At 48.4% G+C, this 26,876-nt stretch overlaps 1 protein-coding gene and 1 long non-coding RNA gene across 5 annotated transcripts in view; one reads left to right on the forward strand and one right to left on the reverse strand.

Moving 5' to 3' along the window:
• On the reverse strand, positions 1–26,608 carry LOC115032777 (uncharacterized). Its single transcript, XR_003838395.2, has 3 exons — positions 26,551–26,608; positions 25,773–25,838; positions 1–204 (listed from the first exon to the last, which is right to left on the reverse strand). It is a non-coding gene; the product is annotated as an uncharacterized LOC115032777 (long non-coding RNA).
• Positions 1–26,876, forward strand: part of Evl (Enah/Vasp-like) — a 125,133-nt gene that overhangs the window by 86,031 nt on the left and 12,226 nt on the right. For all 4 annotated transcript variants that reach the window (XM_021178559.2, XM_021178558.3, XM_029484430.2 and 1 more), the window contains exons 3-6: positions 3,520–3,697; positions 24,032–24,095; positions 25,198–25,256; positions 26,248–26,477. In XM_021178559.2, the coding sequence (XP_021034218.1) occupies positions 3,520–3,697; positions 24,032–24,095; positions 25,198–25,256; positions 26,248–26,477 (531 nt within the window). The remainder of the gene's footprint in view (positions 1–3,519; positions 3,698–24,031; positions 24,096–25,197; positions 25,257–26,247; positions 26,478–26,876) is intronic.

Raw genomic sequence — 26,876 nt, forward strand, 5'->3', positions numbered from 1 at the left:
ATAGTAATAATGATAAAATAAAACACCTCTCCCTAAATGGTGTTTTCTGACAGCTTTGTGGTCAGGTTGGCTAAGAGAATGCTAGGTTTCCTGTTGTCTCTGAAGCCTGTGGCAGCAAGTTACAATGTGAAGAGAAACTTGGAGTTCAGGTGTAGGGATTGCCCATTGGACAGGTGTCTGCATTGGCCAAAGCAGCCTTTGTCCCTGTTAGGAAGAAGAGACAAACACACTTTAGGACTCTAGCTCTGAGGTAACTCGTGCGGCTCTTAGAGGTGCTCCTTCCCCTCGTGACGATGTCTTCCGAGGCTTAGTCTTTGACATGAAGGCATTGTTCCTGAGTCAGTGGGGATCCCAAAGTGGCTGCTTTTTTTTTTTAATTTAGAACTGAGGCTGGAAATCTCACTCAGCGCCCCATGCATGCTAAGCAAAGGCTGCATGCATGCTAGGCAGGTGTTCTCCCACTGATCCACAGCTGCAGCCATTTGGTCACTCTGGAACTTCCGGTGCTGTGAAATGGATAGATTTCTTTATAAAGTTAGTCTGCTTCTGTGCCTCATTATAGTAATGAAAGCAGACTAGCCACAGCATACTGTTGAGCCCATGGGGGAAGCTGGGGTGTAGGTAAGATTCTGGGGAGATTATTCTGTCATTAGATGGACATCTATTTGGATCTCAGAGTCTTTACCAACTTACATTGTTCTTTTTTAGATCCTAGCCAATAGCATAGGGGCCAAGAAGATTGTTCTCTATCACAAGATTTTTCTCTGTAAAAAAACCTTTAGATTATTTCTACTCAGAAGCCTCAAAACCATGTTAGACAATATTTGATGTTTCAAGGGCTTTAGAAACAAACAAACAAACAAAAAATCAGGAAAGGCACTCCCATATACTCCCACACTCTCCAAAATTAGACAGCGGTGTGATTATGGCTCCTACGTGGAAAGTGCAACATTTAAAATAAGCTTATCCTTTGAAAGGATAAATCAGTCCTGCTGAATACTAGGGGGTTATCTTTACACTAAACCTGACTAGAAAAGCTGGTAGCTGGTATGTATGTCAGATACAACAGGCAGCAAGCATTCCAAAGTAGAAAAGAGACTGACCTTTTTAAGAAGAGGCTCCACTAAAAGAGAAGTCACAGCAGCCCTAAATTTAAATGTATCTAATAATGTACTTTCCAAATATATAAAGCAGAAATGGACCAATCTAAAGATTTCAGGAAATAGACTAATTGCGAAGCCTGCTTGATCCTGATCATGCCTCCAAATAGCATGTGAACAGCAGACAGAAATGAAAACACAGGGATTCTCGTAGGCATTGTTAACCAGCCTGACCTGGTTGATGTTAAGGAAACTGCAGCCAATAGCTGTACAGTACCATAGTGTCTTAGTTAGGGTTCCTATTGTTGTGAAAAGACACCATGGCCACAGTAACTCTTCATAAGGAAAACACTGAGTTGGGGCTGGCTTACAGTTTCAGAATTTAATCCGTTATCATCATGGTGGCACATAGGCAGGCATGCTGAACAAGCCAAGAATTCTACATTTAGATCGGCAGGCAGCAGAAAGAGAGAGACACTGGGCCTGGCTTGAGCTTCTGAAACCTCAAGCCCACCTCTAGTGACAAAGTTCCTCCAATAAGGTGCTGTGCAGACAGAACCAGTCCAGCAGAAATGAGAAAACACTGTCAGCTCATTTTGCCGGCAGTGAGCCGAAGCGTGTAATCCTCTCTGCAGACTCAGCCTCTAACTCCAGCTTGCTCATGAGTTTACTGTGTAACTTTGTAAGTCACTTGGCTTCCCACGTGTAAAAATATTTCCTCAGATCCCTGTGAGTTCTCTGCAGCTCTCTGCTGTCCACCCTGTTCCTGTACCTGGCAGGGATATTCCATTCCTCTTGATTCTTGCACCCTGAGTCCCCTCTGAGAGCCAAGCATCTCACCTCACAGATGCGGAAGGCTCACTTCCTCTGAGCACCTCGCCAGGGAGTCTTGATTTGCTCCATCTCCAGCAGCTTCACTTCCAGCTGACTCAGCTCTCACAGCTTTCTCTTTAGTTTGCTTTGATTTCTTTTTTGTACTTGTTTTTCAAGATGGTTTCTTTGTATAATAGCACTGGCTGTCCTGGACTTGCTTTGTAGATCAGGCTGGCCTCAAACTCAGAGAGATTCCCCTGCCTCTGCTTACCCAGTGCTGGGATTGTAGGCGAGTACCACCATGCCTAGCATTGCTCTGGTTTCTTAATGTTCATCAAAACTATAGATGGAAGATTGAACACAGAACTCCTGATGTGTGTTGACTAGGACAAAATGAAGCAGGGTCTTAGCTCTCTGGTTCTATATAGTACTCAAACCTGAAGAGCCATTTTAACCTGGCTCACTTGGCAGTCCATCTCATACATACACTTCACAAGAGCTCAAGCCCTTTGTCAACTGCTAGCTTGGGTCTTCTGTTTACCAGCACACGTGGGATCTGCTCCTGTTCAGGAACCTGTATATAGATATTAGCCAAGGTCCCTGCCTGCTGCTGTTGTGAAATGAGTCATCTCTTCTCCTGGCTTAGTGCATGTGTGTCCAATGGCTCATCTCACTTTAGGCCATTGTAGGTGGGCCCAGAGCCATCTTGCACAGGATAGGGACCTAGGATGCTGCTGTTCTAGATATTGTCCACAATTGCTGTTCTGACCTTTCCTGATTCAGTAGCACAGCAGTCAGAGCAGTTGAGGAGAGCAACCATCCATTACCATATTCTTCCCACTCCAAGGGCAAGAGGACTCATAGGTGGAGGGTCACACAGCAGAGTGACAGCTACAGCCCAGAGTAGTATCAGGCTACCGCTGACTTCAGGGAGCAGCACTTACTAGAGAGCCTGAACTCATTCTTTCAGTGTGTAGAAGAGTAGACATCTAGAGGCCAGCAGACTGCTGATGAGAGTGTCTGCCTTCTCTTTCCCTGCCTGGCTTGACATTGCATCTCACACACTGTGATGTCTATTGGTTGACTAATAACAAAGACAGTAATGAGGCTATATGTCTGTGTAGTACATTAATTTCCACAAGTCAACCTTGAAACTAGAACTTGATTTTATGAATTCTCAACACTCTTATTGAGGGCTGTGGGAAACTGAGACCAAATTGCAGAAGACTCTTACCTTAAGGAGCTTCATATCTAGGAGCTATAGATAAAATAGCTGGCTTTGGGAGATCCTTTCCGAATCCCCACAAGGTCAGTAAGGCAGCATTAGATCTTCCATATTATTGGAGAAACTGAGCCACAGAAAACTGCATTGATATCCCCTAAGTGGTACAGCTAGCCAAGAGACAAGGTCTGGACCAGAACCCAGCCAGGGATCCTGACCCCCAGCTCAGAGCTCATTAAATAAGTTTTGCAACCATTCAGTGTGATCACCCTTTCCCTTCTGTGGTCCTCACCCACCCCCACCCTGTGGCTGAAAGGATACAGTGTCTTTGCCCCATGCCAGTTCCCTGCAGCTCACTTACATTTTATTTATTCTCTCCTCCAGGTTGTGATCAATTATTCAATTGTTAAAGGGCTGAAGTACAATCAGGCAACACCCACCTTCCATCAGTGGCGAGATGCCCGTCAGGTCTATGGCTTAAACTTTGCAAGTAAGGAAGAAGCAACCACATTCTCCAATGCCATGCTCTTTGCCCTGAACATCATGAATTCCCAAGAAGGAGGTAAGCAGGGTTTACCTTTCCTGGATGCTGAGACTCTCTCTTGTTCTGTGTCCCAGCTCTGGCTGGCTGACATGCCTACTTCACTGTTGACATGATTTGGAGCCTAGTACTTGTCTTGAGGTTCAGCGTCATGACTAAGAGGGGGGTGATGTGCCATTTGTGAAAGCAGGTCTGTAGTGAAGTGCTCCTGCAGCCCTCAGGGAGGCATACTTTAATGTTGCCCGTCTCACCTCCATGTATCAGAACAGACGCCTGGCAGGAAACTGGCTGGGAAGTAAACGGAGTCCTAAGCTCTCAGCGCTTTAGGATTTAGAGTTCACAGATTAATATCTAGTTGACTGTAGTGGTCTGCAGTGAGTGCCAAGTACTTGGTGAGTACAAAGGGAAACAGGGAGTTGCCTATTGGGCTGTATGGGAGACCACAGCAGTAGCGCTGGCCAAAGGGCCAACAACAGTGTCTGAGGCCTGGGCCCAGGTGCACAGCAGCTAGCTGAAACTGGCAGGGTGGCAGCTTGGACACGGTAAGGCCTGGGGTGGGGACTAGCAACAGCACCCGAGCCGAACAGCAACCTGCTCATGGCCTTATTGCAGCAGCTTTGAGGGAGGACAGAGGCCTTCCCATCAAGGGTGTCTTGCTGGCCTCAGACATTGGCAGGAACCTGACTTAACCACAGTGGGGCACAGTGCGGTGGCTGTGGACTAGGCTCGGAGTCGCTCTGTTGGGTGTGAGCTCTGGTTTGCTTCATTCCAGCCAAGGGGCCCTTGAACACCTTCCTGCAGGTTCCTAGGCCTCGGTGTCCCTGCCTACAAATGCAGGTGTGGGGAGTCGCTTCACATTCACATGAGCCGTCCTGGGCCACCATTAGGTTTTCTGCTTTGAAGCCCTGTGATTTTGCAGCTGTGCTTCCGGGGGTCAAGGAAGTGTATTTCTTGGTCTGGTGAGCCCACCTATGCTGCAGCCCCTGGCAGGCTTCTCATCCCAAGGATCAGAGCTTAGATGGGAGGGACAGTGAGGCTGCCTCCTGCCATCATTCAGGTCCCTTGTAGGAGAATAAGGAGGGCTTTGGAGTCAGGTGTCTGCCTTGTGCTGACACCACCTCCAGGAAGTGACCTATCTTTTGCCTGCACTGTTGGTTGGCTCAGCCCCCACCCAGAGAGGTGTTGACTGTTGTTCTTCCTCACTCTGTTCTGCTCAGTTCCCTCTCCACCTCAGATTTACCCTCCAGCAGTAGGGAGACACTCTTTAACTCACTTGAGTCGGTAGGAAGAGCCCAGCAATTCCAGAGTTCTGGAGGCAGGAGGCAGGGTTCTAACCCAGCTGCACTGCAGAGTTCAGGGGGCTTTTGTTGTTTGTTTGTTTTATCTCCATTGGTGTTCTAGACTCTGAAAAGGCAGGGTTGGTGTAGATAAAGATTGTTCCACCGGAAAAGCATGGAAACAAAGGTATTTTTTGTGGACAAGCCATACCTGCTAAGCACAGTGCAGCGTGCAGCTAGAAAACATATTTTGAATTTTCTGAGCTAAAACTTAACTCTGTTTTAAGAAAAAAGTATGTTTTAAACAGTTCTAGAGTATACTAAATTTTCTAGGATTATAACTTTGGTATACCTCAAAGGGAAACTAGGCTTGATTCTGTTTGTAACTTTACTGAGAGTTGTTTTCTGTTTCGGAAAACCCAGTCTCCAGTGTTGTAGCTGTGATATTTTAGATATCCAGACGACTCCCCTGTAACAAATCTATCTGTGGCAACCACATTTCCTCAGAGTCTGTGGGCAAGTGCAAGCAGCTCTCTGATTCTGTCTCTTGTAGGTGTGTCTGGACTTTTACAAACATGATGGACACTTCTTATAGATCACTTCTCTGCCTCCCTTTGCTGAACACTTAAGGTGCTACCCTGAGTTTTCTGATCTATGTAGAGCAGTTATATAATTCCTGAATTGCATTTCAGGGTAATACAAGACATTTGAAAATGTTGGTTATGGAGAAGGGCTTCAGTTCTTAGGCTGGAGAACTGCTTGACCTAGGAGCAATGTGAAATCAGACTCCTCCCTTGTTCCATGTCTGCGATTTCATTTCATCATCACTCAGACATCTCACAATGGGGAAAGCCAAGTCTCGGAGAAAGCATGGCAAACATTTGATCCGAGCCATTGATTTGACTTTGTAAGGAAAATGAACAGGGTGAGAGAGAACCTTGATCAGGGGAGAAGAGCATGGGAAGAAGAGCATGCCTTGCCTCAGGTTCGGTTTTGAGCATGTTGCTGCATCTGCAAATGGTTGCTGGTAGTTATGTCACCTGACTGTTGTGTAGGATGCCTTGTGCCAGGGAGATGTCCTTAAGTGCTACTCCCTCCCCCTGAGCTACTCTGTTCCCACGGCCAGCATTCTCTCCAGACTCTCCACAGACATCTTGTAATAATGTTATTCCAGGAGCGCAGAACTAGGATGGCACTGGAAGCAAGGTGCCTACATGGTAGGACTTCGCCTCCTTTCCCTAAAGCTTCAGCTGACATTTGCAAAGGTAGATGTCCAACCCCAGATGGGGTCTGCAGAGATGGAACTGGGGAAGGAGCCTGAGGTGTCATGAAGCCACAAGTTTATTATCGGTAGTCAGGTTCAAGGCCTCTTAGCCAAACAACTGAAAATCACACAGATTTGCCAAAAAAAAAGAAGAAGAAGAAGAAGAGGAAGAGGAAGAAGAGGAAGAAGAAAACTTAACTGGAGCAAAGCCAAGGTGCATTTTAAAGGTCTGAGGAGGTTCCGGGGTGATTAGGAACATTGTTCAGGGAGGGGATGTGTACATAGAACATGCAGGAATACACTGTCGAGACTGACAATAGGCCACGTGAGCATGAGGGAGCACTTGACCCCATTCCCTCTTCTGGGGTCAGGAAGAGGGGGAAGTGGCTACTCAGGGGTACAGTTTAGGTGGTTTTGTTTTGATTTATAGACTGGGTCACAATCACTTTCTACTGTGCATGTCTCTCCTTGTGAATCTAATTGCAATGTTATGATATGCATACCCAATATAGGTTGGCATCAGGTAGGAAATATGGGGTTCTCCCTAAAAGTTTATAGACAGTTTTGCTTTATATAGTCAAAACCAGTTCAGGACAGGTCAGCTCTTTTGTTCTTCCTACCTATCTACCTGGATACATTAGGAATGCATTCGTATAGAAAAAATCCAAATTCAATAACTGCATGGCAGAGAAACGTCTACTGTTTAGAGAGGAGGTATGTGTAGTCTGATATCACGCAAGGTGGGGATCTGAAGAGGTTCTGAGGCGCATTGTTCAGAGAGAGCTACGTGCACGGTGCATGCAGGTAAAAGAGCTAGGCTGCCAGGTGCACTATCGTAAGAGAGGTGGAAACCAAAACCAGCTAGGGTCATAGGATCCTAAACTATTCCTTATGTTTTCCTGCCTCGAGTTTGCATTTTGTAGGTAACAGAACTAACCCCAATCCTGAGTGAGGCTTATATAGAATAGATTAAAGCTAGGTCCACAACCAAGCATTCTCCTCCTATCCCAGCCAGTCTGGGTCTGAGATGCCATTTCTTCCTGGAGTCTGCGGTCAGAGTGGTGCTTTGGGAAGCAGGCGGGTGCAAGGCATCTTTTCCCTTTTGGTTCTTGCCAATGAAGACTATGCAGACCTTCGCAGTAGGTATAGTACAGGGCCCACCAACACTTCTGAGAAACAGACTGCCATATTCAGAGCTTAGGACTCTTCCTTTTGGCACACGAAGAATACTCCCCGCCACACCCCCCCCCCCCCGTGAGCCTGAGTTCCAGTCCCTGCAACAATGGTGTGAGTTTGAATTCACAGGGAGCAGCCCTGCAATTGCTGATAGCCCATCTGACCTTGGGCAAGACCTGAACCTCAATTTCCCATCTAGAATGCAGAAATGAGATCATGAAGATAAAAATAGTAATGACAGGAGTTTTGAAAACAAATAAGGGCAGAACAGCTTTAGCCTGAAGTTAGGGGTCAGCCACGTAGTGTGTCCAAGCTCTCTGTGGAGGTAATGGCTCCTTTAAAAGCATGAACTGGCTACCAGAAGTTGCAGCCTGGGAAAGTCCTGGATGTTAGACTTGGTCTGGAAAGGAGCAAGAGGCAGAGCAGGAGGATGAATGATCAAAAGGCAAGGCTGCAGGCTTGAGATTAGATTGGGCTGATTTCAAACTGTTTTTCGGAGGAGTACCAGGGGCCAGCATTTTGTATAGGATTCACTGTGAATAGGCTTGGTCTATCTCCTCACTGTGAACCTGGGTGAAGTGTTAAACCTCAGAGCTTCTTGAAGTCAGCTTCAGTTTTGCTTCCCACAAACCTTATTTTGCTAGAAATTATGAAACTTTTCCCTCGAAGAGATAGAACTCCTAAACTGTTTTTTGCATCTCCCCTGCAGTGGGGATGTTGACTGTTGGTATGGCTTCCTCTGGGTATGCCTTTTGGGCCAAGGTCACACTTCCTACCCAGGCTTTGTTTCCAGGCTCTGCTCATTCCATCTGCCCTGCCCCCTACTGGCCACACTGTAAACAGTGGCCCTCTGTGTTTGTCCACCCACCTCACTAAGAGAACCGGGGCTTTGTAACAGTCTCCATGCCAACAATACACAAGTCCCCTTCACACTTTGCTCCTGCTAGGCCTTCCCCACCTCTGACCCCTTCTCCCTCCTCACTTGCCTGACATAATTCAGAATCCCCATAGCTCCTCACTCTCCTCAGTGTGCCCCCTGTTACTGTGGTTTTTTGCCTCTATCCTGACAGTAACACTTGGCACAGCACATTCGAGCGCATGGACTCAGCCAGTGTGAAAACTAAAGACCAGTCCCTAGAACCTCAAAAGCCAGCATGATATCTGATGCCAGGTACACCCTGACAAGGCTTGGGGATGTGGCAGGCCTGGAGCTCATTTACAACCCAAAGTCCTCAACACAGTTCCAGCTGCCTTACACCATGTCTGGGGAGGAAGGGATGTGTGCTGGGCCAAGTCCCAGGAGAACTCTATCTCATGGTCTCCTCCCAGACCCCTCATCTTCAGCCCATAGATTTACCGTCCCTCTCCTGACTGTATGGACAAACCAAGAAGTTTGCCTTGACTTCCCTTTCCGGATAAGGGCCAAGCATCCATCCAGCCTGGCTGCCAGTGCTGCTTATGTCAATGACCTGCACAGCCCTCCACAATGCACCTTGCCTTTGACTTATTTATGACTTGGCCTAGTGCGCTCTCCTGCTTGTGATGTTTCTTATGTACCACTCTGACTGTGGATTCACCCCAGATGATCAGAGAACCTGGGTCCTTCCCAGGACTCTTGGTTGGCTGTGTTCAGTTATTGAGTTTCTCTGGAGCAAGTTGCTTTCCATATCTGTATTTATCTACACCCTAAGAGACTGACATGCAAGTGTTTGTGGTGCCTGCATGAGCGAGTGAGCGAGTGGGTTCACTATGTGTTCCTCCATTGTATTGTGCACCTTGCAAACATACCCCTCGCTTCCTGCTTCTGTACCCTCTCCTGAAGACCACGATGAAGCTCCTGAACCGCCAGCACCATTTGCCATCTGTGAAAATGGGCTCAAGGTGAGGGGTGCTATCTGTGATTGAGGGACATGGTCAATGGAATTGTCTCACACAGAAATCGCACCCGTCACCTTGGCCTGCTGAGCACCACCAGAACCAAGAAGCACACCACCCCAAACCAAGCAGCAGCCCTGGTGAAGTACCTGTGAATGTGGCCATGATGTGTGTGAGCTGTGGAAGGAGCTTTGGATGCAGACCTGGGCAGTGTGTGGGGTTTGGATGTGGATTTGAACAGTGTGTGTGGCCAGCAGAGTAACAATCTGTGAGAGATAAGAAAGTAGTTCAGTCCAACATGACTAACTATTGGTTCAGACTTCAGGAGTCTGACCCCAAATAATTAAGTTTAGGCATATTTAAGCACAGCACAATTTGGTGCTTTCCGGGTGATAATTAACTCAGTCCCATATACAACAAAGCTCAAGATGTGACTACATCAAAACTCTTTGTAAAGTACGTGTGACATCTTCCATAAAGATCGGTTCTGTCGATTGACAAGCTCACAGTAAGGGTCTGGGGAGTGGTCTCGGCCACATAGATAGCGCAGAGGTCACTAGGCTGTTAACCACATTTCCTCTCAGCCTTCTGGCCAGATAACAGGTTTATGTGTCCCTCCCTTTGAAGGGACAACTCTGTGTGTTTAGCATTCCTGGTTCCCTAGTACTCATCTGTGAGCACAGAGACCTTCATACCTCCCACAAGATAGATCTGTTCTCCAGCTCTTTTGCAAAGTACTCACCCTTTCTAAAATTGTTTTTCCATCTGTGAAATGGGTTGTCACACCTACCTCACAGGGGTGTTCTGAGTGCAACACAAGACATTGTGCAAGTTCTTTATCAGTTGAAAATCACTCCAGCAGCTTGAAATGCCTCTCCTTACAAAGCAGGAGTTCTCATCACCCACTCATGTGACAGTGCTAATAGGAGAGGAGGACATGGTCTCTGTGGGGAGTTTACATGAAGGTCTCTGGAAAGGCCTGAACTTTAGGGTGCGCTGCATGGGGACCCTTAATCTCAGAGCATCTCCTTTAAAGTAGTACTGGCTCATCTGCAGTTTACATCCCAGGAGAGAAAAGCTGCCTTCTCCTCCAGCACCAAGGTCACTTCCTCAACACTGATGGCTACTGATGCTTCAGGCTTCCTGAAACCCCACAGACCCAATGATAGTATGAGACGGTGATCCAGAGCATAGCCACCTTACACGCCTGTCCTCTGTACTCAGAGAACAGACGAGCAAGGTGAGCTACATATAGCCAACACAGGCAGCTCAAGAGGGACACAAACTGGAAGCAGGGGACCCTTCTGTGCCCTAGCTGCCTGCATCTGTTCTACACTCTGTTATATTTAGTGAACATAGACCCACCGCATCTATTTCTGCATGCCCCCATGCGAAGTCTTACTTTCCTGGACACAAGGGCTGGTGAGATGGCTTAGTAGAGCAAGGGAAGGTGCTTGCTGCTACGTCTGACAGCCATCGTTCAGTCCCCAGACCCACAGTGGTGAAAGGAGAGAACCAGCGCCTGAAAGCTGTGCTCTAGCTTCCATACGCGCACACGTAAAGTAGACAAGAGGGAGGCTCTAAGGATCGAAGTGCTGTCATACACAGGCTCCTGAAAGCTGTGCTGTAGCTTCCATACGCACACACGTAAAGTAGACAAGAGGGAGGGAGGGAGGCTCTAAGGATCGAAGTGCTGTCATACACAGGCTCCTGAAAGCTGTGCTCTAGCTTCCATATGCGCACACGTAAAGTAGACAAGAGGGAGGGAGGGAGGGAGGGAGGGAGGGAGGCTCTAAGGATCGAAGTGCTGTCATACACAGGCTCCTGGGGCTCCTGTCCCCTTTGACACTCACATTGGTGGTGTGATGCCGCTAGGACTAAGAAGTGCCTTACAGAAAGACAAGAGCCTCCCTTTCCACATTGCCGTTGTACATCTCCTCCCTGCATCGTCACTGTATCTCCTGAGTTCTCTAGAGAGGTTAGGAACTCTTGCCACTATTTTAAAGACGAGGAAACAAAGGCTCATAGCAGTCCATAATTTGCTGAATACCACACTAATGATAAAGACTTCAGTGTACAGTCCAGATCTCTGCCCATCACACTGTCTCCCAAAGGACTGACTCTGCTTGTCTGGTAGCTAGCAAACTGTAAGGATAACACACCTTCATCAGAACTATTTATGAACACTTCACTTGGCCCATCTCTGTAGACAGAGAATGTAAGTGGAGAATTCATTTATGTCCGTTTTCTTTCTCTCATAGCATGTATAACCTCTTTCCCACAGAGTTACTCCAATGCACACCTGGAGGTGTAGCACTTGGGAGACTGAGCCAGGAGGATTGGTTCAAGTTTTAACACCAGCCCAGACTACATCATGAATCTTTGTCTCAAAAGAAACAAAAAACACAATAATAATAATTTTAAAAGTAGCTTCTTGCCAACTTCAACTCTTGGGTGTGAAGAGCTGACTCAAATGTTGTAGTTAAATAGCCACCCCCAAGGCTCACAAAGCCAAGTCCTAAGAGATACAGCCTTCACTATCTAGAGTAGATGTGGCATGTGATCATGAGGCTCTGTTCCATTTTGTCTGCCGCCTGTGTTCATTGGTTTATCCATTCTTTCAAAACTGGGTTTTTATAACACCCACCCAGTCAGTTTGCCTACCTCTGTGTTTAGCTTATTTGAGTCTCTTCCACACAGCAAGCAGATCTTTCCAGTGTTCAGTATAACCTGGTCACATCTTACTCAGAGCTCTGAGGGCCATCAGTCTTAATTCAGAATGAAGTCCAAACCCTTACAGGGCTTGCCTGCCCTGGTCTTGGCTGCCTCTCTGAATTTTCTCTGTACACACACCTTGCTCAGGTTTATCCAGATGCATAGCCTCCTACCATTTCCCAGAAACACAAGGGCTTGACCTAGGACCTGCATACTCAATGTGTTGTTAAGGTCACAGTTCCTTTGCTCACTTCTCTGGGAACTGCCTACACATCACCCAGTTAGAGTTAGCATGTTACAACAAGTGTAAACGAATTATGTAGTCTGGCTAGCCTGTACAAAAGACAGGGAATCCTGGTATTTTACTTACAAGCTGTAAGCCTAGATTGGCAGGTTGTCTGCTACTCTCACCTACATCCAGTCCATGTGCCCCTGTCACTTGCACTCTGAGTCATGTCCAAGCTGCCTTCTTCCCTCAGTTCATCTTCAGAGTGCACTTCTCAGCCACATGCTCCTGGTCCATCCCATCTAATGGACACCTTCTTCCCCTGCTCCCTCTTGAGACCCGTCACTCATTCCTCATGTCCTACCTTTCTCTCCTGGCCTGTTATTAACCAATAGCTTTAAATTAGGGAGCAAGGTTTATACAACAAAAGCTGGGGTCCATGAGAATTCATTTATCTGGAGGCAACCAGATCTTGGGGTTCAGAATTTAGCATTGTCTACATAGCAACACAGCAGCCCCCAGCAATCACCTTAGCACCGTTCTCCCATTAGGCTTTATTCTTCTTTTCTGTGTTATGTCTTCTTGCCTACCTTGTCTCTTAATGATAAGCTGGGCAGCAGTTTGTGTCCATGCTGTCCCTAGCATCTAGCCAGGGTCTTTTGTGTGAATTGAATGAGTTGCATCTGGGAATTATTGACCTAGTGTAGGATTTGTAGTCCATAGCAAAATGAATTAGAAATGTTCCTACACTCATTAAACTCACAGCCAGGCTAAGAGAAGAGACTGTAGGTATATGTCGTCAAGTACTACAGTAGAAGGAAACTAGAGGCTTATGGCCTCCAGGTAAAGCCCCGGAACACTGACAAAGGAAACGGAGCAGTTCCTTGGATAGGTGGCCATGTGTAAGTTTCTCTGTCACTATGATAAAGTACTTAAGGAGCCTAAAGGAGAAAGAATGTTTGGCTCAGTTTCGTTTCAGAAGTCTCAGTTCTATAAGTTAAATTGTGGTAGAAGGGCATTGAGGAGAGTGTATTTACCTCATGGAGGCCACGAAGTAGGAAAAAGGTAGGGCAGAATTTCAGAGACAGATGTACCCTGTAGAGCCACACCACTGACACATCCTCAAACTCGGCCCCACATCCCCATTGCTCTGACCTTGTCCTGTCCTTTACCTGCTGCCTCTCAGTAGCACTGCCATACCCCCAACACATGAACTGTTGGGAGACACTTTGTACCTACATCTTAACACCATGCCTGTTGTGCGTCTTAAGGATTCATAGACATTTGCCAGTTAGAAGAGGCTGGACAGATGGCTCAGTGGTTAAGAGCACTGGCTGCTCTTCCAGAGGACCCGGGTTTGATTCCCAGCATCCACATGGCAGCTCACAATCATCTGTGACTCCACTTCCAAGAGATCCAGAGTCCTTTCCTGACTTTCCTGGCACTTGGTGCACAGACATAAATGCAAACAAATACTCATATACATAAAATAAAAACAAAACTTTGTAAAAAAAAAAAAAAAAAAAAACCATACATGCTTTTGGTGTGTGTGGTAATGCACACCGGCAATCCTACCTCTTGGCCCGGGAGACCAAAGCAAAGAGATCATGAGTTCAAGACCAACCCCACTTATCAGTGAGTGCATATCATGTGAGTTCTTTTGTGATTGGGTTACCTCACTCAGGATGATATCCTCCAGATACATCCATTTGCCTAAGAATTTCATAAATTCATTGTTTTTAATAGCTGAGTAGTACTCCATTGTGTAAATGTACCCAGCCCAGAAACTTAGAATAGCCAAGATACAATTTGCAAAACACATGAAACTCAATAAGAAGAAAGACCAAAGTGTGGATACTTTATTCCTCCTTAGAATGTGGAATAAGATACCCATGGAAGGAGTTACAGAGACAAAGTTTGGAGCTGAGATAGAAGGAAGGACCAACCAGAGACTGCCCCACCCGGGGATTCATCCCATAATCAGCCACCAAACACAGACACTATTGCATACGCAAGCAAGATTTTGCCGACAGGACCCTGATATAGCTGTCTCTTGTGAGGCTATGCCAGTGCCTGGCAAATACAGAAGTGGACGCTCACAGTCATCTATTGGATTGAACACAGGGCCCCCAATGGAGGAGCTAGAGAAAGCACCCAAGGAGCTGAAGAGGTCTGCAGCCCTATAGGAGGATCAACAATATGAACTAACCAGTGCCCCAGAGCTTGTGCCTCCAGCTGCATATGTAGCAGAAGATGGCCTAGTCGGCCATCATTGGGAGGAGAGGCCCTTGGTCTTGCAAAGATCATATGTCCTAATACAGGGGAATGCCAGGGCCAAAAAGTGGGAGTGGGTGGGTAGGAGAGTGGGAGGTGGGGGGGAGAGTATAGGGGACTTTTGGGATAGCATTTGAAATGTAAATGAAGAAGATATCTAATAAAAAATTGTTTTTTAAAAAAGACCAACCCCAGCTACAAGGCAAGACCCTGTCATTAAAAATAAAGTTACAGCCGGGCGTGGTGGCGCACGCCTTTAGTCCCAGCACTCGGGAGGCAGAGGCAGGCGGATTTCTGAGTTCGAGGCCAGCCTGGTCTACAAAGTGAGTGCCAGGACAGCCAGGGATATACAGAGAAACCCTGTCTCCAAAAAACCAAAAAAAAAAAATAAAGTTACAAGTGCTTCAGAGAAGCATGGTGGTAACAGGTATCCATATGAAGAGCAATCCCAGGGAGGCATGTGTTCTCTCTCACAGAGAAGGGAAGGAGGAGTCCACGGGCTTAGCAGCCTGGTCCAAGCAGTGCTTTTGTTGCTGCAACAAAGCACCAGGACCAAAAAGCAAGTTGGGGAAGAAAGGGTTTATCAGGCTTCCCCTTCCATCTCACTGCACATCACTGAATGGAGTCGGGACAGGAACTCAAACAGGGCAGGCACCTGAAGGCAGGAGCTGATGCAGAGGCCATGGAGGGTGCTGCTTACTGGATTGCTTTCCATGACTTACTCATCCTGTTCTTATAGAACCTAGGACCACCAAGCCAGACATGGCACCACCCACAGTGGGCTGGGCCCTCCCCTCTCAATCACTAAATAAGAAAATGCCTTACAGCTGGATCTTTTGAAGCATTTTCTCTGTAGAGGTTCCCTCCTTTCAGATAACTCTAGTTTGTCTCACGTTGAAATAAGACTAGCCAGCACAACCAGCCCCTTCTCAGCTTGACATGCAGACACATCAGTATTGAGCCACGATTCTTCCTTTCTCATCCATCCCTAAGGTCTCACAGACTTTATACATTCAAACACATTAAAATTTCAGTCTAAAATAATCCAATTTAGTGTTTAAAGTCTTTCAGCTGTGGGTTCCTATAAAAATCAAAATTAAATTAAATACCTTCTTCAAGAGGGAAAAACCAGCAGTGTATTATGAGCCCAACTCCAACAGTACAAATAGCCCAGGGTCCAATTATCTTGGATTCTCTTGTGATCTTCAGGGCTCTTCCAAAGAGACTGAGGCAGTTCTCCTGCTTTACACACACTGCTTTGTGTGCTAGACTCTGGCTGCCTCCACTCCGCTGCTGCTGCTGTTCTTGGTGGTTTTCCCATGGTTCTGACTTTTCCCCAGTACCCAAAAGACCCCAGAATCCTGAGGTCTTCTGCTGCAACTGGGCTCTGCCTTCACCAATAGCCCCTCATAGGCTCTCTTCAGGTACCAAGCTTCAACTTTTTTGTATGAACCCTTCACCCCTTGGCCTTTAACTGCCACTGAGACTGCACTTTCACCAATAGCCTCTCACAGTGCGAAGAAGCCTCAGCTGCTCTGCATGACCACTTCATGCTCTCAAAACCAGTACCCCATGCTTGACTCTTATACTACCAAGTTTGGCTGCCTCTAGAGCACAGCTTGTGTGCTGACTCTCAGGAAACTTCCCAGAAGATTTCACTTAATATTGCTGGTCTCTTCTTAAACACCACCAAATTTTCAGTTTCAGCCTACCAGCACTGAGTGTCCCAGCAATGCAAAGGCTTCGTTCTGGTACTTCTGGTATCTTGTTAATCACAGCTAATTCTTCAGCCCCAGCTGAACCTTAACTCAAAATAGCAAATGGCCTTGAGAGTTTTTATACTTCCCTCTTTAACTTCACCAGCTAGACTCCCATCCTCTGCACTGATTTCAACATTTGATGGCTTTCTAGAATATTCCCAAAACATCGATAGAGTCTGTCACAGCAATACCCTAAAATCCTGGTACCAGTTTGTCTTAGTCAGAGTTTCTATTGCTGCAAAACACCATGACCAAAACACAAGTTGGGATAGAAAGGGTTTATTTGGCTTATACTTACCACTGTTTATCGATGAAGGAAGTCAGGACAGGAACTCAAACCATGGCCATGGAGGGGTGTTGCTTACTGGCTTGCTTTCCATGGCTTGCTCAGCCTGCTTTCTTATAGAACCCAAGACTATCAGCCCAGGGATGGCAGCACCCACAAAGGGCCTTACCCATCAATCAATAATTAAGAAAATGCCTTACAGCTGGATCTTATGGAGGTATTTTCTCAGCTGAGGTTCCCTCCTTTCAGATAACTCTATTTGTGTCAAGTAGAAATAAGACTAGCACAGTCACTGAAGAGAAGAGGCAGTAAGAAGCTAGGTCAGGAATTTAAGAAGCCCCCAGGTCCCAAATAGGGTGTTTCCCATGAGAACCACTAGGGAATCTCTATAGGTCCCTGTCCAAGGAATGGTGAGGAACTGTGGGCACGGGCCTGAAGAGCAAGCCTGAGAAGAGGCCAGTGGGAGGCTGTTGGGAAGTCCCCCAAATGAAAACAAACAATGCTTAGAGCTAGAAAAGCCAGAGAATGTATGTGCACTTGAGTTTTCAGGGGAGAGGGCGGAGACCAAAAGCAGGAGAAACCACAGTCCATGAGAGGAAATGGGCATGTCTTGTAAACAATACTAACATCCTATACAGAGTGATAAAACACCATGGCCAGAAGAAACCTGGGGAAGAAGGGTTTGTGTGGCCTACAGAGTTATAGACCATCCATCCCTTCAGGGACAACAAAGCAGGAACTCAAGCGTTAGTCACAGTCATACTCAAGAGTAAAGAGAATAAATGCATCCTTGTTTGCTCTCAACTAGCTTTCTCCTCTTTTGGACCCCTATAAGATATTCCCAGGGGCTTCTAGGTTGTGTCAAGTTGACAGTTAAAATTGTCAAGCTCAACCTCCAAGAAGCAGGAGCAGCTATGGGGCAGGAGGGAGTGATGTCCAGCATCTCAGGGCCTGGTTCCCATGGACCTGGCTGTCAGTCTTGCCTGTCTTGTGGCCATAGTTGCCAGCCAGGTAGCCATGTAGCCATCAAAGCCAGCCCTGCTCTGGAAGGCAATGCTCGTGTCACGCCCTGAAGAAACAACTACAGCAGCTGTAGAGCCAGGCTTTGGGAACCAGGAACAGCCTGCCACACAGAAGACACTGTCACTGTACCCACTGGCATGACAGCACTAAGGCATGGCTAAGTGCAGTGGCACTGCCTGGGGACAGCAGGGGTGGCAGTTCAGTGTGAAATGGATGTTTGCTGGCAGGCTTAGGGGTAGGAGTGGGGCAGTCCTGCACACCTTGGAGCTGGTAAGGCTAGGGAAGAATTTATGAATGAAAGGAGCAAGTTAGGAGAAAAGCCAAAAGAGACAGTGGAAAAATTGCCCAGGAATTCCTCTGCCTGCTCCCATCCCCTCTTCCTGAACTCATCTCTGCTTCCATTAGAGTAAGAAGAGAGCTAGGCTGGGAGGGCCCTTCAGACAAACACCTGGTAGCCCTGTTGCTGCAAGGGGTCTGCACAGTCCCTCAGGGCCCATGGAGCATGCTGGAATCAGGTAGCCAGGAGGGCTCTGATAGGTTAGCTGGGAAGCTTCATTAAAGATTGACAAAGTGAAGCCCACTTGCCCACAGGACAGCATATCAGTTACCACTGCACCAGCCAGGCGGCTGAGGAAGAGGAGGTAAGTGGCCAGGATGCGCAAGGCACCTTGCAGACTGTGCGGAGGAGCTCTGCCGGTAATGGTCAGCAGGGAGTGGACCTTTCACTGCTTCTGCTTCTGCCACTGTGACTGCACCGTGCTTTGCAGAGTGACCTGTAGGTGATGGAGCTCTCCCCTTCCTTCCTGCTCCTCCTGGGATTCCTCTCTCCCAACTGCTGGGGCTGGGGTAGGGGGGCTGAGTGCTGCATCCTGGGGAGAGCATCTCCCCCTGAGTCTAGGGTCCTTGCAGAATTGGCAGGATAAACTAGCATCGGGAGGCCTGGACTTCTGCTCTAGCTGCAGTGCCAGGTGGAGGCCTGATCACTCCAGAGGCAAGATGTCCTCCATTCCCAAGTTGAGTCTGAGTTTCCCTAGCTGTAAAGGAAAATTAATACATCCTATTTGAGAATTGAGAAAATTAATCCCCCAAAGTGATATGAAAATGCTTTGTAAGCCACAAAAATGTAGTAGATGGTTACTGTAATCCTGTTTGAGGTTCATTTTAAGATTAATATTGTGATCCTTAACGAGTTATTAGGAAAGGGGGTGGGGGGACGGTATTAGAAGAGCTACTTGCCTAAGGAGATCACCTGAACAAGCCAAGCCCGTGGGTGGGGTACTCTGACCTGAGAACTGGAGGCTGGATTCTGGCTCTATGTTGTCTCTGATGTGGATGTAACCTTGAGCAAACTGCTGCCCTATCCCTGGGTCTCCATGTAAGGAGGAGGACCAGAGAGGAATACTCACGGACACCAGGTCTCTGTCATCTGTCTCCGCTCTGCATGTTATTTCTGAAGCTCAATGGCACAGTCTGGTGATCTCTTTTCTCTGTGTGGCCTGGGCTTCTACCTTCTTGGAAGCAGTCTCCCTGTCTGTAAGAGAGGCCCTCCATGCCACAGGGCTGTCGCAGTCCATGCTCTCAGGCCATACACGATCTGCTTGTCTAGTTGCTGAGTTGTAACTGCTCAGCCCAGTGCCAGGGCTCAGGAGTGAGGGAATGTTGCTGGAGGACCAGAGGTCAGCAGGCAAAGATGTGATCTGAGCACAACAGCCAGTGGCCATTAGCCATCGTGGGCCTAAATTGCTGTGCCAGAGACTAGTCAGATCTCTGTGAGTACAGACCAGCTAAATAGCAAGCTCCAGGCCATAGAGTAACACAGTGAGACCCTGTCTCAAAAAACAAAAATGTGGAAGGTGGGGACACTCAAGCATTTGTCCTTTGGTGAGCTTGACCCAGGGGTGGCTTTGCTCTGTAAGTATGGATGTGGAGGCGTTTGTGTACCAGGACTGAGGATAGTATGAGTGTACTAGAAGGCTCGTGGGCTGGGGGACATTGTCTTCCTACCCATTCCTATGTGGCTTGGGCCTGGTAACTCTCTGTTTATTTAAGTAAGACTCCCTTCCTACACAGACACTTGTTTATGTAGCAGCAGGAACAGCGCCCATACAGGCGGAAGGGCCTAGTCTCTAGCCAAAAGGGAAAGAGGAAAAACAGGCAGCTAGAAAGATGGTAGCAAGGGAAGCAGAGAGCGACTCAAGAGGGCTTGGGCAGCTGCCCAGCTCAGAGCAGGCAGCTGTCGTTTGCTGGCCAGAAATTACATCAGGCCTCACTGAGCGGGTACAGGTCCTTTGTCTCTGGCACTCCTGGGATCTCAGGTTCCATCTTTTCAGAAGCCCAAGAGATACCTTTCCTAACGAGGAGAGCTGGAGACTTAGCCTGGGCTCTGTCCCAGAGGAGCTGAGGCTGCTGTCCAGAGTGTCATTTGGTGGGGAGGGAGGGAGCAGAGCCCTCATTAGGAGCAGGTGTCAACCTTGCCTCCTCTGACACCCGGCCGGGAACTGGAGGGACTTGTAACCACTTTGTTACCTGTCCCAAAGGTGGTACCTGGAAATTCAAAATAAGGAGAAATCCCCATGATCCTAAGATACCCACTGTTAATAATTTGATATGTTTTCTTGTTTGTCCTTTTGAATTGTAGGTATTTGGAGTCTGGAGTAGCTCGGTTGCTCAGTGGCAGAGCGCTTGTCCCAGACTTTTCCCCAGAACCAAAGGCAGGGTGGGAGGGTTGGAGGTAAATGGTCCTTATTTCTATCTTTCACATGTATAAGAAACTGAGGTACAAAGAAGGAAGGAAGTCTTAACTACTTAGAGGCAAACCCATCAAAGACTAATCCAGCAAAAACTCAGGAGGCTAGACCTTGTCTCAAAATGTAAAAAATAAATACAGTGGATAAAATCACCCTGGAGGAGACTTCTGTAAATATAAGCATTCTACAAGTGTACAGCCAGGAATGGGAAGGGGCTGAAAGGTGAAGTGGAGGACTAGTGGGAGGACTGGAACAGCAGAGCTTGGTCTCCTACACAACACCCCTTCTAATTCCATCAGACTTCAAGGCACAGCTCTGACCAGACAGTTTTCATCCATGAAGAGAAGGACTTCCTGCATAGGATCCAGTACATGGGACTAAAGGCATGCACTACTAAGCTTACTGAGGCTTGGAGAAGCTGTGAAGGATGGAGTAGGCTGCTCTTACCTGCCTGTCACCTCCAGTGGATCCCTGGTGTGCTTCTGCCCTGCCCAGTGCTGAGCTCACTCTCAGAGATTCAGTCTCCTGACTCCCACCATGTTCCAGCTATACTCTGCTCTGTCCTCTCCAGCCAGAGCATCTCTCATTCTGTCATTCTGCTTCCTGTGGTCCCATGGGTGGAGATGGCCCTTCTCACTCTCTTCTTGTTTATTTTCTGTCATGATCCCCACCATGTGACCTTCAAGGATAAAGGACATCCTCTGATTTGCCAGGTATTTGGGAAGTGTGAGTGAGTGGTCGTACTTGTAATTGAGGCAGAAAGCAGACCTTCCCAACATCAAGAAGTCAATCTTTCTTAAGAACCATCATAGCTTGAAGCAGATAAGCTTGGATTCCAGTTCCACCTGAGGCTCAGCCCCTATGCTAGCAGCTCTCTGTGTTCCGAGAGGAAGGGTATCAGGAGGTAGTTCTCTTCTGTCTCTTGCCTGGCTTGCTGCTGGGAGTAAGGCCCACTCTGGGGGCTGGACCTACAGGGGTCAGGCATGCCCTGCAGGGGTTGCAGGTATACACACCACTCCTGGCTTTACATGACGCTAAAGATCAGGTCTTCAAGCTTGTGCAGCAAGCACATCACCCACTGAACTATACCCCTACACAGCTACCCTTGATTCCAGCTCCAAGGGATCCAGTGCCCTCTCTGGCCTTCATGGGTGCCATTCTCATGTAACAGATACAGATACATACACATAAATAAACATAAAATGAATCTTTTTTTTAAAATACCCTTAAGGCAGGCATGGTGGTGCAGGCCTTCGGTCCCAGCACTTTGGGAGGCAGAGGCAAGTGGATATCTATGAGTTCAAGACCAACCTAGTCTATAGAATGAATTCCAGGGCATCCAGAGCTGTTGAACAGAAAATCCCTGTCTTGAAAAACCAACCAACCAAACAAACAAACTAAAATAAAATAAATATCCTTAAATACTGAGTTGTAGAGGGTGGGTTAGGGATCAGAGACCCTCCTTCTCTTCACCTCTATCCTGCAGGCTCACAGCTCAGCCCAGGAGGCAAGAGGTGACACCGTGAGTCCACCATCTTGGCCTGTGGTTACAGCCATAAGGGAAGTTATCTGCAGTAGCTCAGCACAGGATGGATGACCGTCTCATCAGTCATGACCATAGCTTTCTTGTTGACATCTACTCCCACTTGAGAAATGCTGCCTAGCTGGAGCCCCTGTAAGTGGGCTCTTCTCCAGGGCTTCTCAGGAGACCAGCAACCATTATAGAAGAAGAAACCTCCTCCCAGCCCTTCTGTCAGAATCTGCCATGGCTCATGTGGTTGGAAAATGGATTAGGAAAGAGGGCCTCACATGTACAAGAGCATCTTTTCCTGCTCAGGACAGAGCGCCAGGCTTGGAAGGGACTGTAGCTCCTGATGGCCTTCCCCAGCTTTCTGTAGTAGCAGGTTAGCTGAGGGTGTAGGGAGTCTAGGTCAGCATAAAGACTGAGAAGACTAAGTAAATGACAGCAGCACACTGTGAGCATATCTGCTATCAGAGCGTCTTAACAGGAAAAGAAACAACCATAGTAACCAAGCCAGGCCAGAAGCTGAGCAGGCCTTGCATCAGCCAGTGTGGACCAGGCATTCAGGGTCTTAGTCATAAGGTGGGACAAAGCCTCAGACAAGGAGTAACACAAGGTTGCCGGAATAGGAACTTGGCCTCCAGAAGGAGGAAAGCAGTCTCGACCCAGGGGTGAGTTCAGTTGTTCAAGCTTGAACCTAAAGCCTATGTGCTGCTGTAAGACAACACCATAAGCAAAAGCAAAAGCAACTCACTCACTTTGGCATAGAGCCTATCATGGTGGGAAGGGGTGGAGGCAGGAGCAGAGCACCCACAGGGGCACACTTCCTGCAGCAGGCCACACCTCCTAAACCTCCCCCACCACCACCTCTAACTGGTGACCAGGTGTTCACATAGCCAGAGCTGTGGAGGACATTTCTCATTTAAACCTCCACAGCCTTGGCCAGGCTAAGAGCAGAGTCCCAGAATGTCGGGCTGAGGCATTGTGAAACCTGCCTTCACCAGAATGAGTAAGGCAGAGGTCAAGCAACTCCTTTCTGCTGAGCAGACACAAGTCTGCACCTGAATGCTCCATCCAGGGATGGGGCAGCTTGTGGCTCTGTAGGTGGCGTGTGAGTCCACCATCTCACTCTTCAAGCCAGGCTGACCGACATGCTGAAACTGAACTTGAGAATGAGACAAGTGCTGTGGCAGGTGCTTTGTCTTGCTCTGCTTCTTGCACCTTTGAGCAAGTCACCTAACTTCCTGGGCCTGGCTTCCTTGGTGGTCTCAAGTCCTTCCTCATGGGCACTCTCCTAGCTGTGTGAGAATTACAGTTGAAATCTAGGTTAAGTAAAAGTTGTCTGTCTGGGAATTGCTCTGATCAAGCTCCCATAGGAAATAACATTTTCTGTACAGAAGAAGAGGAAGAAGACCACTAAGACCCTGGGCTTCTGGGAAGTGGGCGGCTGAAGAGACTGCCTGCTGTCTGAGGTGTAGATTCATACTCACTTCACCCAAAGGTGGAAACAAAGCTGTTTGCACAAGCCACTGGTTACACTTACAAAGGGACGATGTGCACTGGCCCTCGGGAAATGATCAGCTCTTTCTCAGGTTGGAGCTGCAGCCTGGATTTCTCTTTAAATGTGGGTCCCAGCACCAGCCCTCCTGAGAACAGGAGGTTCGGCAGTGGGACTCTATCCTTTCAGGTCCAAAGTGGGTATGGCATAGGAGCTTTCATGGTGGCCCAGAACAAAGGGAGCCGTGCAGGGTTGCACTGCCTCTTCCCACAGCCCCAGACTCCCAATGTGAGTAGCAGGTCCAAGGAGGGTCCACCCCACACATGTGTAGTTCCTAGGTTCCATCTGGCCTTGATAGTCACCAGCTGAAGGTATTAGTCCTTCACTCAACCCATCATGGCTCATGATTCTTGACATACCAGGGTTGGGGTTGAGGAGACAGTGGCAAGTGAGCAGACACAGCAGGTGCTGTTTAAACAAAAGCAGAGAGGTGTGAGCAGAACTTAGTTTCCACTGTGCTTCAGAGGGAGAGCCACAGGAAACATAGAGAGATGAAGGTGTGCCGGTGCTTCACGGGTGTGAGAGCCCACTGTTAGAGGCAGGCAAGATCTCTCCTCTGGGCTCTGGAGGGTGGAGAGGGTGCCATTACAGTTCTGTGTTGGGGCCCTTCTTCCCTCCTCTGACCTTTCTACTCTGCATCTTTTCCCTACAGGCCCCTCCACACAGCGTCAGGTGCAGAATGGCCCCTCTCCTGAAGAGATGGACATCCAGAGAAGGTAACCCCATGTCCCACAGATGTCTGACTGAAAGCTCCCCAGTAGAGCCAGGGCACCCTTCAGTTAGCCTAGACACACAGAGCTGAGGCCACTAACAACAGGGGCAACAGAGGACACCTGCACATGCCACTGCAGACTAAGGGGACAGGTCCATCGCCCACAGACTCATACTTCCCTAAACTCCTTCTGAAGCTTGCCTAGTAACCCTGTGGTTCCAGGGAGCCCTCTAAAGGACTAAAATGAGGCATAGCTTCCATTTCTCCTGCCACCACAGTGGCTCCAAACAGCCAGACGAGCCCATTAGCCCACTCACGCCACTGAGTGAATTCAGTTGGCCAGAGGGTCACACAGGTTTCTCTGAGGTATTTTCTACTCAGTGTGCCCAGCTCACCAGTCCTCTTCCATCTGTCTCTGTCTCTGTTGGAGGCAACCCAGGGCTGCAGGAAGGTAGCTCAGCCAGTGACGTGCTTGCAGGGCACTGAGTAGAGCCCCAGCACTCTTTTGTTTTGATTTCCTTAAAAAGTTAGATGTGGCATCAGCCACTTGAATACCAGAGTTTAGGAGGCAAAGGCAAACAGACAAACCCTGGTGTACATTGGCCAGCCAGCCTTGCCTACTTGCTAAGTTCTAGATCAATGAGAGACCCTTTCTGAAAAGGAAAAGAAAAGAAAAGAAAAGAAAAGAAAAGAAAAGAAAAGAAAAGAAAAGAAAAGAAAAGAAAAGAAAAGAGAAAAGAAAGCCGGGCAGTGGTGGCGCACGCCTTTAATCCCAGGACTTGGGAGGCAGAGGCAGGTGAATTTCTGAGTCCGAGGCCAGCCTGGTCTACATAGTGAGTTCCAAGACAGCCAGGGCTACACAGAGAAACCCTGTCTCGAAAACCAAAGGAAAAAAAAAAAAGAAAGAAAGAAAAGAAAAGAAAAAGAAAAAGGAAGAAAGAGAAGAAAAGTGGGTGGTGCCTATAACAGCACTCAGGGTAATCCTTTCTCCTCCACACACAAACAAGGCCCCGTGTTGTGGGCATGAGAAGTGCCACAGCACCAGCTTTCAAATGTGGGAGCGTGGGCACAGAGAGCTCAAGGTGTCTGCTGTGCTTGCTTTCCAGACAAGTAATGGAGCAGCAGCACCGCCAGGAGTCTCTGGAGAGGAGAATCTCGGCCACAGGTAGGGGAGGCTCCCTCCTCCAGCCCTATCCGCACTGCCCCAGAGGCCCTGACCCCCCAGTGCATCCTCATGACAAACCACCTTACCTGCTTTTCAAACACCCTGCCCTCTCAGCTGCTGCAGCACCTCCCTCGCCTCCGCTGCCCGGTACAGTCTTGAGCAAGTCTAGTTCTACCAGCATGGCTCCCTCCCGTACGTCCCATCCTCTTGGCTCAGACTGCTTCCTTCACTGTCCTGACACCACCTCTCCTGTCTGTTCCCAGCTCTGTCGGGCAGTCTTACAAGAGCGTCAGCTCTGACAGGCTTCCTGTGCATACGTCTAGTAGAGCGTGCCTTGCAGCACAAGTCTGTGTTCTCCTCTGTGATTTGTTGGCTGACCCTGAGGGTCTACTCCCCTCAGTGTATGGCACAGTGTCTGATTCACTGGAGGTGCCTGACTAGGTGCATAGTGGAGGCCAGCCCTCGATGGTTCCTTGACCCAAATTCCTGGTCATCTCTGGACCCACAGTTCCTTACCTCTTAGAGACCCTAGGATCCAAGTACGAGTCCCACTTACATCTTCAGACCAACTTCAGTCAGTACCTAAGAGGGAGCCAAGTACTTAAAATGGAAACCGGCACTGCCAGGAACTCCTCACACACACTGGAGAGGCAGGAGCAGAGCAAGAGGAGCTCTGCTGTGCTCGAGGGTGTTAAGTGACTGTATAACAGTGTAGCCAGCACCCGATGCTGGGAGATTGGCATAGGAAGGAATGGTAATGGTAAGGGTGTTAAGTGACTGTATACCAGTGTAGCCAGCACCCGATGCTGGGAGATTGGCATAGGAAGGGATGGTAATGGTAAGGGTTCTGTAGGGCCTTCCTGAGACAAACTCTTCTGCACCTCATCTCTGATGAGCGAGTTGCCCTCCAATCTTTTGAAGGACCCAGAATGAAAACAGTAGCTGGACACCCCTAGGTGTTGGAGACTGACTCCTCCCCTTTGCTTTCCAGGGCCCATTCTCCCCCCTGGGCATCCCTCATCGGCAGCCAGTACCACTCTCTCCTGTGGTGGACCTCCACCCCCTCCTCCACCCCCAGTTCCACCTCCACCCACAGGATCTACTCCCCCACCCCCGCCCCCACTGCCAGCTGGAGGAGCCCAAGGGACCAACCATGATGAGAGCTCTGCATCAGGACTGGCTGCTGCTCTGGCGGGAGCCAAGCTAAGGAGGGTGCAGCGGGTAAGAGTTCCCGTCAGGGTAGGCAGGCCAGCCACCCTTTACATATCACTCTCACCACTCACCCTGTCCTCACCTGTTCATCAGTGAGACACTGAGCAAAACTCTCTTCCCCAGGCCCAGCTGGCCAGCTCTCTGCCAGTTAGTAAACAAGTAAGCAGGGCCAGCACTGGATCAGCTACCAGCTGCCTTAGTTAATAAGTACTGAATCTGCCCTTGCTTTTCCCATGGAATGTGCTTCCAGTTGATTCAGCTCCCCACCCCGGGTGCACATGCTCCTGGAAAGATCTGCAGATAGTATAAGTCTGGTCATAAAAGAATGCTCTGATACATATCTCTGGCTTGAAAGTTGCTTCCCTCCTCCCTGTAACTAACTGGCTTTGGCAAGGACTCATGCCTGTG

Source organism: Mus caroli, unplaced genomic scaffold (assembly GCF_978045245.1).
Source record: "Mus caroli unplaced genomic scaffold, Mus_caroli_1 scaffold_14, whole genome shotgun sequence".
NCBI lineage: Eukaryota > Metazoa > Chordata > Mammalia > Rodentia > Muridae > Mus > Mus caroli.